Here is a 15868-nt window from a genome sequence, read left to right on the forward strand (position 1 = left end):
AAGCAAAAGTAAAATCACTAAGCTGATAGCGGGGACCCTACGTTCCTAGGCATGGATACTAGGATTCAAACAGAGGAGGGACTTTGCATTTCTGATATGCTAGGGTTCCTCAAACTGAAATACCAAGGGTTGGAACCCAGAGAGGAAAACTCTTTTCCATAATAATCCCAAATAACCAAGTATTTTTCCCACACGTCCATATTCCCAAACATTGCTGCAGAAAGAATGTCTGAGGACGAAGGGCCTTGGGAAGGCTGATTTAAGAATCTCAGACAGGTGATTTCTTCCAGTTGCCTCCCCACACCCAATGCCCATTTTGCACTTGGCGCTAAACTAATCAGAGCAAAGGTCAGACAGGATAGGAGGAAAACATGGGGGTGGCCAGGTTTTCTTCCACTGCTGATCTCTTAGTGAACAATCTGTCCTTTTGCAATAATAAAGTATCTTTCCCTCTTGAAAGTAAATAACAGATATGGGGAAAGCCCAGCTGGAAATAACAATTTTTTTTTTAATTTATTGGGGTGACAATTGTTAGTGAAATTACATAGTTTTCACTATGTGAAATCATAATGTGTACAATTATGTGTACAATGTGTACAATTCACATTACAATTCTGTGTACAATTCTGTATTACATCATCTTTAAATTTTTGTCTGCCTTGTGTGTTCGACAGGAGACCTAAGGCACAGAGAAGTTACAGAAGCTAAACTCTTCTTTCCGGGGACGTGAGGAAAAAGCAGTAGTGGAATGGACAGAGGTTCCCACTGGAATCACACAAAAATAGAAAAGGAAAAAAAGAATCTCTTCTAGGTAAGACTGCACGTACGCTGTTCCATCTATTCTATCCACATCATTGTACCTGGATCATTTTCCTGCTACTACTAATAATAGCTAATATTTCTGTCTATCTATTATGTGCCGGATGCTATTTTACATGCGTTAACTCGCTCAATCTTTGCAACAACCCACTAACTGGTGCCTACTAAGCTTCTGTGGCTGCTCACTGCACCCTGTGTCCACATCCTTTGCCAGATGGCTTTGCAGCAAATCCCCTTAAGAGTATTTTCCCACTTCTTGGATCTGCATTCCTAGACACGACTGTTTGCCAAGAAAATGAGGTTGAAATGACAACGTGCCATTTCTGAGCCTAGGACTCACCAGTCCTGGTATGTCTCCATGCTGTTTTTCCTTTGGACCATTGCCATGACCACATACCTGGGCTATCCTGCTGGAGGATGAGAGACAACGGAGCAGAGGGGACTTGGTGTCATCCCTGCCAAAGCCACTCTTAGATCAGCCATTGGCCAGCCAACCCCCAGACAGCTGAGGGAGCCCAGCAAGAGCAGCAGAACTGGCCAGCTATCTCAAGATGCGTAAGCAATACTATATGGTTATATTCTATGACACTGGGTTTGGGGATACTTTGTTAGATACAAGAGCTGATATACTTCTTTCTACAAATTAGAAAACTAAGGCACAGAGTTGTTAATCGGCTTACCCAAGGTCACTCAGATAGTAAGTAGTAGAGACAGGAAATGAATCCAGGCAGCCTAGTTCAGAATCAATGCACCTATCCACAATCAGAACTCTTACTTTAATGGAGAGTAAAATGAGATAGGGGATTGTGGCAACATCCAATTGTATATGTGTGTGTGTGTGTGTGTGTGTGTTTGTGTGTGTGAGTGATGTGCATTATTACTGAATATCTCCTGTTCCTCTTGAAAAACCCTTGTGTTAGCCATTCAAAGTAATCAATTTTATATGGAAATGTGCAGAAGACATAGCTGAGATGAGTATCAATCATCTAAGTTCTAAGAAATGAGTCTAACACTTTCCAATTAAACATTCTCTTTTCCCAAAGAAAATGTTACGGACTATAAATTTTAAATAAAGGTGATGTACGAAATTGGGCGGCCAGCATCAAACTGATCAAAATTTCTTTTGGAATGAAATATGGTGTTAGACTTTGGTATATTAGTCACATACAGAGAGGATAAAAGCGCATCAGGAGTCCTGCAAACAAACAAGCTCTCTTAAATAATGCATTCTTAGAAAATCTATATCTGATATCAAAAATAATATTTTACCTCTGCAGATGTGAAAAGGATTAATCTTGGCAACCCAGACAGCCCCTTTTCCTTAATATCAGGACAGTATTTGTATCTAGCTAAATTCATGGCATACATATTGGACACTGAACCACCTGCAAAAACAAAATTGAAATGGCATATTTATAGCATGAAGTTATAGCTCCCTAAGTGCTGACTATAGTGGAAAGTGTAAATGGCTGTGGCTGCTCTAGTCTAATGACAAATCACTGTGAGTCATCTGAACACCTCACCCCCCCCTACCTCATTACTCTTACACACTTCCGAGTCTCCAATTCTAGCAATTTCCAATCTCAGCAAAGTGAGAAGTTTTGTCCTAGTCTCTCACTCCAGAGGTTTTCCAAACTAAAAGTTTCAATCTATGACCTCTGTTCCTAAGTCTCCATAGTTAATAATATTCTTTCTGTCTGTCATCTGATCAATAAAATGACATGATGTGCTCCTCTCTGTCTCCAAAAAAAGGATTACAGGATAAACAAAATGTGACTTAGGACCTTCTCAGGAAAAAATGAGTTAAAAACTTAAAAACTTATTATAGCCCTTCCAAGTTCCCAACAGGAGACAAAGTCATTTGCATTAGGTACAAATCCTAAATTGTAGATATCTCATTTGTTTAGCATCTCTTCCACTTATTTCGGATTTATGCAAAATATTATCACTGGAGAAAAGCACAAGCTAGCGTCTCCCCAAGTAGCTTTATAATTCTTATTTTTTGTTTGTAAGAGACAAGTAGCACTGTTAATATCCAACTTTTTGTAATGTGCAAAGAGCTGTTCCTCACATGGCACATGAATACATTTTTAGATGCTTATAATGGAAAGAAGAAGGAAATAACTAATTGTACTTACCTGGATTGAATATTCCATCCCCTTCTTTCCAGCCAATAAATTCAATCATTTTCTTCAGAACCGCTTCTTCCACTAACAGAAACACCGGGGACACCTCATACGTATAACTAGATAGACATAAAAAACACTTCACTTCTATGACTAAAGTCAAACCATCCCTTTGGTGTCCCAAGAAATGCACATAAAGTTTTATTAAGCCAAGTGGCTGTTGAAGTGTAGGTAGAGTCTTTGGAAATGTATCCATTGGAAATAGAGAAATATGCAGTCAGTGATCGTGCTAGTTGGGGTTAGGTAAATGCCAATAGCTTGTGGCTTTAGGGATATGCAAGCTACCGTAGCAATCTTAATTTACAGACAAGCTTCAACTCCATTGGGAGAGATAAAGGCAGTACATCTGTATGCTCTGCAGGAGCCATGAGCAGTGGCCATTTTATTCTTTGGATGCTTTGGATGCTGGCTAAAGAGAAACCACTGTCATGGCAAGGAGGTTTTATTAGGTTACGACCGTGGGTAACCTAACAGTCAGCTCTACATGGAAACTACTCATGCTGAATTAGAGCTTCCTTCTCCATACGCCTGTGCTCTGTGCAACATCTCATATTCTGGGACGATTTTACGGCAAAGCACCACCCAGATCCCCTGTGCATGAAGGATTTGCTACTCCGGGCTGGAAGGCTATTGTCAGAGAGCATCACTACCTTAGCCCCTTGAGGAACTGCCTCAGCTGTTGGAAGCCACATTCCCTATGGTCACACCTTCCTGTGTTAGTACACACCTGATGACTGGTCCAGCTGGAAATATAAAGGGCTAGCCGTGTGGGCCCAACTCCAGACCACTATAAAGTGCCATTGTAGCTCCAGAGATCTCTGTGGGGTCAACTGAGATTGTCATGGAACCTGCATGGAAACTTGGCTCCCATCTCTGTCTCTTCCCATTCCTGCTTCCTTTCCCACCACCCACGTTGATCCAAAGGGCATTATTCCTTAAAAATCATCTTTCTCACACAAGTCCTCTAGAGTAGCTTTCCAGGAAACCCAACCTGGGACTGTTCTTCTTTCTCCAGATAACTTGAGGATGACTGAATATCTATAACCTCCTTCTCTAACAATTTTGTGATTGCATTAAGTTGTGTCTGTATCTATATGTCCTCTAAATACATAAGCTAAGCAGACATGTAGATTTACAGTCACAGAATTTAATGCAATTATTTTAACATTGGGAAGGGAAAACTTTGGGAAGGAGGGGTTAAAAAAAACCCAGAACACCTACTATGTGTCACCTCCTTATGTGTCAAGCCCTCTACAGATATTATATCATCTTGTACATAGTCTAGGTTCGAATTTCAACCATGCTAGGAAACCAGTTTACATATTTCGAAAATGTGAAAAATTGTATGTGTTTATGTGTACCCACAAATATAAGTGAAATACTCACTCACATTTTTGTACGAAAATTAAACATGAACCCTGTCTTTGAAAACTATCTCAACTGTAAAGCTGGCAATAGGCCAGGAGGTGGAGGAGAGGGCAATATAGAAAGCTTTTACTGCTTAGTCACATTTTGAATGGATTGTTCAGCTTAGCAGTGATTTAATACTTCAAAAACCCCCTAAGATTTTAGTTAAAAGGGGGTCAAATATATGGTGATGGAAGGAGAACTGACTATGGGTGGTGAGCACACAATGCAATATATAGATAATTAGATGATGTATTATAGGAACGTACTCTTGAAACCTATTAATTTTACTAACCAAAGTCACCCCAATAAATTTAATACAAATAAAAAGAAAGAAAGAAAGAACCCAGATGAGAAATTAGAAAACCCAGGACACACAAGAAAAGGTTCACAGAATTGTATAATTTTACTGTCTCTTCTGACTTGTCTACCACTGTAACTCTTCTACGCATTATAACTTGGTATCATTTTGCATTATTCCACCCCAAATTCTCTAACTGAAGTCACCAGTGAAATCCAGGTTGCTAATCCAGGGAACACGTTTTAGTCTTTGTCTTTAGTTAAATAGTCAACAACACGTGACTCTGGACACACCCTCCTCCGTGGCTTCCATGCTTCCCAGATTATTTTCTCCTTCTTTACTCTTTCCATTACAAGCTGATCTTCCTCTTTCTAACTGTTAGTGAAATGCCCAGTCCTAAGCCCTCTTCTCTCCTCACACTATACTCTGTCCCACAGGTAGTTCTTCTGTGTCTCCTGTTGGTTTTTATTCAAAGTGTCTCCATCTTTCTCATTAAAATTCCTTGTTGGGCTTTGGAAATATAATCGGTGCCTGAGACACTCTCACAGAAATTCAGATTTAATTGGTCTGGGTTGGGACCCATGGCAATATATATATATATATATATAAGTTTTTTAAAGAAGTTACCAGGTTGATTCTAATGAGCAGAATGGGTTGAGAATCACTGATTTAAGGGATCTCATCCATGCCACTATTTCAATTACCATCATTCACCCATAACTCCTAAATTTATACTTTTCATACAGATATCAGCATTTTCAACCCCCTATATCTCTTAACTTGGTTGGTATATACTCTTGGATTTCTCAAAGTCATTGCAAACTCAAATGCTCACAATGGAAAACTGAATTATTCCTCTTGTCTTTTTCACCATATACTTTAAAACTGGTCCCTTCTTCCAATGCTTCTTATCTCAGTGAGTGTCATGACCATCAACTCAGTTATGAAAGCCAGAAACCCAAGAATCATCTCATTTCCCTCATGTCCTCATTTCCATGATCCAATATATTATCCAGTCATTTCTGTTTTATCTCAACACATTTTTGTCTCTATTCCTACCATTTCCATCTTAGTCCAAGCTACTATAACCTCTCACCTCACAAAGGAAACGCCCTCCTAATTGATCTCTGTAATCCTCTTTCCACGTTTCCAGTGGTCTTTTCAATAAGGACAAGACACCTCATGATTTAGAAACCTTCAATGGCTTTCCATTGTACATAGAATAACTCATAAACAGGGCCCACCGAGTCCTGCATGTCTGGCTCCTATCTATCTTTCCAGTCTTATCCTTCATTACAGTCGCCACAGCTCTCTCAGCTACGTCCACACTGACTTTTCAGGTCATACAAGTGGCATGCTATCTCCAGACACAGGACCTTTGTACACCCTGTTCTATCTGTTTGGAACTCATCCTTCCTCTTTTCACCTAGTTAGTTTTTATTTACCTTTCAGTTCTTAGCTATAACTTCCTCAGAGAAGATTTTCCGGGGCCCCCAACTAGAAAAAAATTGTCCCATTTATATTTATAGTATCGCACATCTCTCCTTCACATGAAAATTAGAATTGTAGGTTAAGTAGTGTGGGTCATTTTGATTAATTTGCATGGATCATCTCTATCTCATTAGATATTTTGCTTCACGAAGGCAAAGTCAAGGTTTGTTTTTACTCAAAGTATTTTTCCAGCACTTAGCACAGATGTGGCTTTTCAAGCAGGAGTGAATTAAAAGTTACGTACTCAATTTTCTCACCTGTTAAGTGGAGATAACAATGCTTGCCTTATCCCTTTCACAGTATCACTATCAATTCAAACAGCTCTTTGAATGCTGCTGTCATAAATGCATTATTTATGATGACAGTGCACAAATGAAACCATTAACTAGAAATTCATGACATAAAATTTCATCTACTTAAAAAAACATCTCTAATCCACGTCTAGTGTAAAATCCCAGTAAAATGGTACTTACACACTTGGATTTAATGCTTCTGTCATAAATCGGGCCACCAAGGAGTAATAATCAAGTCCAGCATACAACTGGTTGAAAAATCTTGGATGGTCTGTAAATTTAAACAGAGTATTCATCTACACAGCAATAAAAAAGAAAAAACTATCCATACAGCAATAATATAAGTAGATCTTTCAGACAATAAAGTAGCTAAACACAAAAGAGTACATACTGCTTGATTCCACTTATATGATATTTAATATCAGGCAAAGCTGATGTATAGAGATAGAAGTTAGGATTCTGGGTACTTTTGGGAAGGATATATTGATTAGGAAGGGGCTTGAGGAGCCTCTGGGAGTGCTGAGAATAGTCTCTGTCTTATCTGGGTGATGGTTACTTCCATACAGATATGAACAAATTCATCGATCTGAGCACTTAAGATTTGTCCATTTTACTGAATGTAAATTATACCTCTTTTTTTTTTTTAAAGAAGCATTTGAAACCTAACCATGCACAAAGGAAACAGATTTTAAAGACCCATTGCATAACCCTTTCTACAGAACAATAATATGTTTCTAAGTAAAACTTGAACAATCTTTTAAGAACTTTGGTTTACCTGCTCCTTTCTTTCAACAACCCTGACCCACACCAAAACTCTTAAGAAATGGGTACATGTATCAACGCCTGCTACATTTAATCCTCTGAAAATATCGATATTAACTTTCTTAAATTTAAATGCATTTCACTCACCAACAGGGTTCACTTCAGACTACTGACAATGTGTGGCCTTTTTATTTTTCAGATTGGACCATTTTTCATAATGCAACTGGCGTTATGCAGATGGAGTAAGATTTGATTGGCTGGAGTAAGATCATCCAGCTTACATAAACTTTCTGGTTCAACTTTTTGCAAAGACAAGTCTCCTTTAAGACTCAAACAACTTCAGTTCCAACTTCCTATTTTTCTTCCTCCTATAAAAAGTCTCATAAAGGTTCTTGGCTTTACACAGTGTGAATATTCACACCAAACACCAGGCTAACTGGCTTGATATTCTCAATCATAGGCAGCTCAGCATGACCAAGAACAGAGATGCAGGAGGTCTATTTCTAACGCTGAATATTTAGGAACCATTTCAATTAGTGACTTCTCATTACAACTTACAGCATTGGGTTTTAGTTTTAGTTTTTTGTTTTGTTTTGTTTTGTTTTCCTCTTACAACTAGGGGTTCAATGAAAAAAGTCTCAAAAAATGTTTTTTAAAATAAAACATGAAAAACTTCCTCTAATATGGCTAAAGAAACCAGACATTGCTACAACTAATTTTAATCAGATTGTTTTAGTTCTATGTTAATTTACAATTGATTTCCTTGGGAACATTATGGAAAATATCCAATAAACTGAAAAATCTACTGTATTAAATGTCATTTTCCATTTCTGACATGCACACAATAATAAGATATGTATCTCTGCTTTTGAAATGCTAAGTGGGTTTTTGATACACAAGACTTTCCCAAGGGAATATAAACTCATTATTTTTAGCCAGGATTTTATTATGTACCTTCCACTAAATTTAGTTCAGTGTCAGAATTCACAAAGAATAATGCCTGAGCCATCTTAAGCACTAGATTACCTTTACATCACACTGAGAAATGCATATTTTGGAATGTTATTCTCCTACTTTTGGAACTTGTTCACTGAGTATACGGGAGTATATAGGATATTAACTATCAGTTGGAAGAGTACTTAAAACAAGACATATCATGTTACTGCATTTATAAAGATCACCCTGGTTAAAGCATTACTTCGAAACTGTCATAGCAAAAACTTACTATATACAGTATTCAGTTTTCTTACACTTTCCTAAAGTTGTTTTATATTTTGATCATGCTAGATGTCATAAAATAATTTGGTAATTACCAACTGTCAAGAGTTAATAAGTATCTTCCAAATAAATCTATTCCTATTTATATTAAAGATATAATCTTGAACTTTTGTTTTTGTTTTGGTTTTTGTTTTTTTGGTATATTCTAGGACATCGAGATTTAAAGTCTCTTACAAATTATGTAATCAAAATATTATTTGACAGTTTGGACCAACATAAGAAATACGTAGCAATCATAATATACGGTCTTGGTGATAAACGGAGAATGGGGATTACAGAGGAACAGATAACGTATGTGACCATTACCACCAACAGTGTTTCTATCAATTTAATATTGGGTTTTACAACAAATCTGAACTAACGATTAAATGGACAATTTACGAAATATCAGAATCGCTATTTTTTGATACAGGTTTTTCATCCCATAAACACTGTCATACTCGGCTTTACCATGAGATAAGAAAATGTCAGAGCTTGATAGAGGTACAGATCAAGAAAATAAAGTTCTTACTAGTTTTGACACTGTAACGTATGACATCCTGGCAGAGTTCCAACAGCCTGTGGTGTGGCTCTCCTGTGTCTCTCATCTCCAAATCAAGAAGCTGTTTCAGTTGTTCAGGAGGCTGCCATTCACAAACCTGGAGATTAAACAATGGCACCTTCAACTGAGCACCCATGAAAGAATGTCAGAAGCATAAACCCTACTCTTAAGAAGCTTCGAGACAAGTGGGAGAGACAGAGATTGGAAGGTTCATAGTTCAGCATGAATAGAGCTATAGGAGAAGTCACTGGAACAAATGAAGGGTCCATCTTAGGATGGAAGGTCAAAGATTTCCTGGAGGAACTGATATCAGGGCTGTTATGTAAAATAAGAGTAGAGTGAGCCAAGCAAAGATTAGGGGATGGAGTAATGCAAGGGGTATTCTAGGTGGAAATAACAGAACTAACAAAGGCTGAAATACACACAAAAGAGCTCATGACACATGGGAAGAATGAAGGCATTTGGTGTGGCTGGAACATGGAGTTTGAAGAGGGGAGAGGCTGGAACATCAAATAACTAACTGCCAACTAGTCTCTCTGCTTGTACCCAGGCCCCACATAGTCTACTCTCAACTAACACAGAGTAGTCCTCTTCAACCTAAGCCACAGTCATTCCTCCATTCAAATATTTCTAGTGGGTCCCCATATCCTTCAAAGTAAAAGCCAAAATCCTTACAATGGCCTAAAATGATCCTGTGTAGTCTGCTTTCCCAGCTGTGTTTCCTTTTTAGTTTCCTCTAGCACTCCTTTCCTCCTGGCTGACTCTGCCCTACCACCCCGGCCTCCTTGCTGTTTCAGAAACACACCACACATGCTCCCATGTTAAGGTCTTTGCCCTGGCTGTACCCTCTTCTTCCAAATATTCTCATAGCTAACTGTCCTCACTTCTTTCAAAGCTCTAACCAAATGTCACTTTATCTCAGCAATTCTGATTCCCTTATTTAAAATCACAAGCTGCACATTACCCCATCTCTACCAATCTCCCACTAACCTTTTCTACTCTTCATTTTTCCATAGCACTTATCACCTTCCAACATTTCTTATGTCCTATATCATTTCCATGACAGCAGAGACATCGGTCTATTTGCTCACTGGTCCCAAGTAACTAACACAGAGCCTGCCACATAAGGGGATGTTCAATACAGATGTGCTGAATGAATGGATAAATAAATGAATTAATAAAAAAATAAACAAGACACTCATATCATGACAGGCTTTAGGTGGCAAGTTACAGAGTTGGAACTTGGCACAAAGGAAGTCACTGGAATGTTTTGGATAAGGTAATGATACGATTGTATTTGTGTTTTGGACACTAGCTTTAATTGCCATATGGAGATTCCAGGTAAAATTAGAAATAAGAGGTTATGGAACTTGGAAATGGATTGCATAGTGAGGAGGAGGGTGAGGGGTGACCGAGGACAATCCCAAGGTCTCTAACTTGCTGGCATACATGGGTCATTGGTGGTGATGGCACAAGCACCTGGTGGTGGCTGGGGCGGGGATGATGAGTTTTGAGAATATTTAGTCTAAGTCTTCTCAGGACATCCAAAAGGGGTGTAGCAGTTGGTCTGAAGCTCTTGTGAAAGATCAGAAAGAGAGCTTCAAGCATATATTATGATAATCTAACATGGTTGACATGGCTCAGACAGAACCTACAGCTAAGAGGAAAAGGGAGCACACATGTGAGGTTGAGGATATGTCAGAGAGGCATGGAGAATCCTAGAAGAGTTTAGTGCTATTAAAACAAAGCAAAAAGAATGTTCTAAGAAGGAGTTGATAATCATCACTGGTGAGAAGCCAAATGAGATAAAGATTGAGACGTGCTCCTGGGATTCATAAGCAAGGAGGTGTTCTTGGCAAGAGCAGTTCGGCTTAGAGGTGGGAACGGGGGCCAGATTGCCATGAAGTGAGAATGTAGGAGGTGAGGAAATAGAAGGAGGAGGGAGTGTAGACAATCTTTAAAAAGTTGGGCTGTGGAGGGGAGGAGAGAGACAGAGGAGTATTTGGGAAGTGAGACTAGGAGGTGGGGTGTTGGGGAAAAGCAGGAGGAAATACCAAGTTGTCCAAGAGGTACGAAATTAAACTCTGATGTTAGAACTACAATAGGCAGAGGTAAATTAACAGTGACTGAAACAATGAAAAGGAAAAACTCTTGATACACACAACAACATGGATGAATCTCATATATTTTGCTGAGGGAAAATAACAAAACACAAAAGGCTACCTGTGATATGATTCTATCTATCTGACATTCTGGAGAAGATGAAACTACAAGGACAGAAAACAGATCAATGGCTGCCAGGGTCTAGAGGTGAGGAGAGGATTTGACAACAGAGGGCCACAGCAAAATTTTGGGGGTGATGGAACTGTTCTATATCTCGATTGTGGTGATGGTTACATGACTTTTCAAACCTCATAGAACAGCACACCAAAAGGACTAAATTTTACTGAATGTAAGTTGTAATTTAACTAAAAAACTAAAAGGCAGCTGAGAAGGCATGTTTACCAGAGAGGGCACTAGAAACAATCACCTCACCACGTGTGGGGTGTATCTGCAAGTCACCTTCTAATGGTACGCTGTTGGTCCTCTGACAAGTAAGCTAAGAGAGTGGCATAAAAATGTCACCCCCTCGCTGATCCTCAACATGGCTTTCAATCCAACTTCACAATAGCCTGCACATCTACTGTGCTGTGATCAACTTGTGGTTCCTTAACTGAAAACTTAGCATCATAAAACATAGCCTCCCCTTCTTATCTAATCTCCCACTGGTTCCCTATACGAATACTTTTTTCTAGGCAAAAAGTTCCAAGCCTTACTATGTTAAATACATCTTGCCATTTTGCAATTCTCCATTATTTACCTCCCTGTTTTCTTTAACACACATGCGCCCACTTCTCTGCCCATCAAAATCTTAACTCCATATCAAAGCTCGAAGTGCCCGTTGCTCTGTGAAGTTCCCAAAGCCAGCCAGACACAGAGCATTTATCACATTCTTACTGGGACCCCCTGTTCTCTTCTCCAATGAACACTTATCCTTCCAATTAGATTATAAATTCAGTTCAGAGCTCAGCCTTTATCTTATTTTCCTTTGTATCCCCCAGGCCCAAATACAACGTCTTCCCCAGAGCTCACATTCAGTTAATGTTTAATGCCTGAATAAAGGCCAATTAAAAAAAATCTTAATCAGAAAAGCAGTGTGCTCCAAAGTAAAGCAGGTACAAAATAGTTCACCAGTACAGAAAAGGCCAGAAAATATGCAATTATAAATATATAATCAGGAAATATCATGAGTGATTTTTGCCTTGAACATAACTACTCAAACTTCACTGGCCATTTCAATCTATGTTTCTATTAATTTTCCCAAATGCATGTGATCAAGAATTCAGAATAACCACGTCATATTCAAAATGTTTTTTTAAAGTGACATCTATCTCTGACTAATAGAATTGGAATAAGAGTCTCCCCTATACATCCGCTTGCTGATAATTCAATTCCAAAATGAAAGGCGATCAATGTGAAAGGGAAATTTAGAGATTTTAAGTGACATATAGAGTAGTAGTTAAAAGCACAGACTGAAGTCAGACTGCCTGAATTTTACTGTCAGCTCTGACACTTACTAGCAGGTGACCTTGGGAAAACTATTTATCCTTTTTGTGCCTCATTTGTTTCCTTGTCTCTAAAATGGAGATAATAAATATTAGATTGGTGCCAAAGTAATTGAAGTTTAAAAGGTTAAAAATAATTGCAAAAATTGCAATTACTTTGGCACCAACCTAATAGTACCTGCGCCTTAGGAGTTTTTAAGGATTAATTGCACAAATATATATGGAGGAGTCCTTAGAACACTACTTGGCACATTGTAAGTACTCTTAAAAGTAGACGTTATTAGTAGTAGTTCCCATATCATTTTGAATCAGATTTTGAGCCAGAATTTGAAACTGATAACCAATAATTGGTACCAGTCAGAAGTCAGACTTAACCCAAGATTTCTAACGTAAGTTCAGACAAGCTCCTGGTAAGAACCCTCAGATAAATTTTAAACCTTTTCACACCCTTTTCTACTTTCTGCTTGGTTTTTATTAGCTACATAAAGAATGGGTACCAAAAAAATGGAGAGCAAAGTGTGTTTTAGAGAGTGTATAAATCAGATCACCATGTGTATAGTCTATATTATTGTCTAGAGCAGAAAGCTTCATCCCTCTGCTTAATGGCCTTATCTGCATAAGTTCTGGAGTCCCAGCCAATCTCCCAACAAATGATGGCTGGCAAGTTAGGAGTCAATGCTTCTAGGAAAATAGATGTGGGGTGGAGGTCAGGAGCTAGGTGCAAACACTGGTATGTGGTTAGCCTCTTGAAACAAAGGTATACAGGAAATGAAACTGTGTGCTCCCCATTTCTCTTACATCTAGTCATCCAGATTTGAAAAAAAAAATACACACACACACACACACATACACACACACATCTTTCCTGGGATTTCTTATAGGTATTTATTTATTTATTTATTTATTTATTTATTTATTTATTTATTTATTTATTTATTTTACCTTCTCATTGATATCCGTAGCCTTCAAAACCACTTCTTCCATTATTAGCCTACAGGCCTCTTCAACAAATTTTTCTCCCACTTTTGCATCTGTTGAGGGCCCGTTCAGTAGGACCCCATCCACGAGAACAGCACTCTTCCTACTGAGAACCAGCTCTTGTTGACCCGCATCTCCTGGAAGCACACAAACAAATTGTGTCTGAGAGATAATCTAATTAGATCACACAATAAAACACGGGGTCAAAAATGGATCACCATCCCAAATTCAAATGACATCCTTTCTTTTAATGCATTTACAGAATTGAAGCTGACAGTTTCTTATGGTGCTCAATAGCATGATAGAATTAGGGAAAGACACTTCTATTTTCCTTTCCCACAGCATTTTGTTTAACATGAGGGAGTGTGGCAGAGCTGAAGAAATATAAATTCAACCCATTTTACTCACTCTTGCAAATACCTTTCAAACAAATGCACAAGGTCTTTGTAAACACAAGCCCATATCTATTACATGAACAGACACTCTCTTGTAATTTTTTGAAGTATTGCTATGTATTTCCTTTTAGTAAGTCATTCCTGAAGAGGAAAAAACAATAGTGACATGTCATTTCTCTTTCCTTTAACGTTTAAGCCTATGTTTAAATGGCCCTCTGTATTACAGACATTGCTTTTTCCTAAGAGCTCCTCCTTAAATCTACTCAGCCATTTCCTATGGAAAGGAGGATAAAAGAAAGTGACCAGCATGGTGGTCTACCAGAGAGGGCACTAGAAACAATCACCTCACCAAGTGTGGGATGTATCTGCAAGTCACCTTCTAATGGTACATTGTTGGTTCTCTGACAAGTAAGCTAAGTGAGTGGCATAAAAATGTCACCCCCTCGCTAATCCTCAACATAGCTTTCAATCCAACTTCACAATAGCCTGCACATCTACTGTGCTGTGATCAACTTGTGGTTCCTTAACTGAAACCACCATTGAATGCACAGATTAGTGCAGTGGCCTCCCAACTAATCCCCAGCCCCCACTCATACCCTGCATGCCATATAGTCTATTCTCAATATAGTGGCTCCCGTGTTCCTGGGAAAAGATAAGTCAGTTCACAGGATGACTATTCTGCTCAAACCATCCAATGGCTACTTATCTCACTAAACCAAAAGTCCAAGTCCTTATAATGACCTCTAAGGCCCTACATGAGGTCCTTTCCCCATTGTCTCTTGGATCTCAAGTCTCATCCTTTATTAAGACCCTGCAAGTTCACCAAAGTGCATCTAGTTTGGCCGTTTCACTCTTCTTCGACTCTTTCCTGGTACATCAGCTTCTCAGCAAGGTCTTCCTTGACAACCCTATTTAAAACTGCAACCATCTCTCTCCCCCACCTTCTTTCTCTGCTTAATTTGGCACAAGAGTAGTGACTACCATGTGGCCTCCAATATGCATTTATTCCTTTATTTGTTTAAACATCTCTCTCTCCAATAGAGGTTAAGCTCTATGAGAGCATGAACTTGGTGTCTATTGGTTTCACTTCCTTTTCTGGCTGTTTGTAGGAGTTTGATAAATATCTGTTGGCTATTAAATCAAAGAAGCCAACCAGCCCGTGATAATATCTCCCTCCTCTGAGATGCCATCACAGGTTGCCAGACCTACCTGAGCAGGAGACACCTGAAACTAGGGAGGGCCCAGACTCAGAACACAATTCACAGGCTAGAGAAGAGGGATGGAAAGAAGAGCCTGTGGAAAACAGTCCAGTAGGTGAAACTGAGTCTACGTTCTCTGGATTATCAAAGGAAACCGGAGGTTAGAGGCATTCACTTTCTTCTCCTCTCCATTTTGCTGCTGCCAATCTCTTTCTATGAGATGTCCTTCCCTATTTCGCAGTTAGTTCTTTGACTTCTGAGAGTCAGTCCATCACCAAGTCTCACTCCAAATGTGGAAGTCAGTTAACCCCTAAACACTCTGACTTCTGAATCTATTCCAATTCCTCAACTCTGCATCTTCCAACACTCTACATAAACAAAACTTTTGTTTTGTGCAAAGAACTGTACAGCGCTTCCTTGCTTAACAAACAATAAAGTCAGCTTCAAATATCATTTCCAATATCTAGAGGTGGCCTCTTCCTTTGACATAGGTTTAAGTAAATTAATACATATAAAGACTTAAAATAGTGCCTGGTACATATTAGGCACTCAATAAATGTTATTAATATTAACATTAGCTAACTCAATAGATATTAGCTAATAGTAGTAGATC

General features: G+C 38.7%; 1 protein-coding gene across 5 annotated transcripts in view; it reads right to left on the bottom strand.

Annotated features, from left to right (window-relative positions):
* The window catches only part of GADL1 (glutamate decarboxylase like 1), a 157743-nt gene that overhangs the window by 120106 nt on the left and 21769 nt on the right, over positions 1-15868 (bottom strand). For all 5 annotated transcript variants that reach the window (XM_081072483.1, XM_081072481.1, XM_081072485.1 and 2 more), the window contains exons 2-6: positions 13626-13798; positions 9049-9175; positions 6678-6768; positions 2958-3064; positions 2089-2204 (exon numbers count right to left, since the gene is read on the bottom strand). In XM_081072483.1, coding sequence (XP_080928609.1) covers positions 2089-2204; positions 2958-3064; positions 6678-6768; positions 9049-9175; positions 13626-13798 — 614 coding nt within the window. The remainder of the gene's footprint in view (positions 1-2088; positions 2205-2957; positions 3065-6677; positions 6769-9048; positions 9176-13625; positions 13799-15868) is intronic.

The sequence above is a fragment of the Rhinolophus hipposideros genome, assembly GCF_964194185.1.
Source record: "Rhinolophus hipposideros genome assembly, chromosome: 14".
Lineage (NCBI taxonomy): Eukaryota > Metazoa > Chordata > Mammalia > Chiroptera > Rhinolophidae > Rhinolophus > Rhinolophus hipposideros.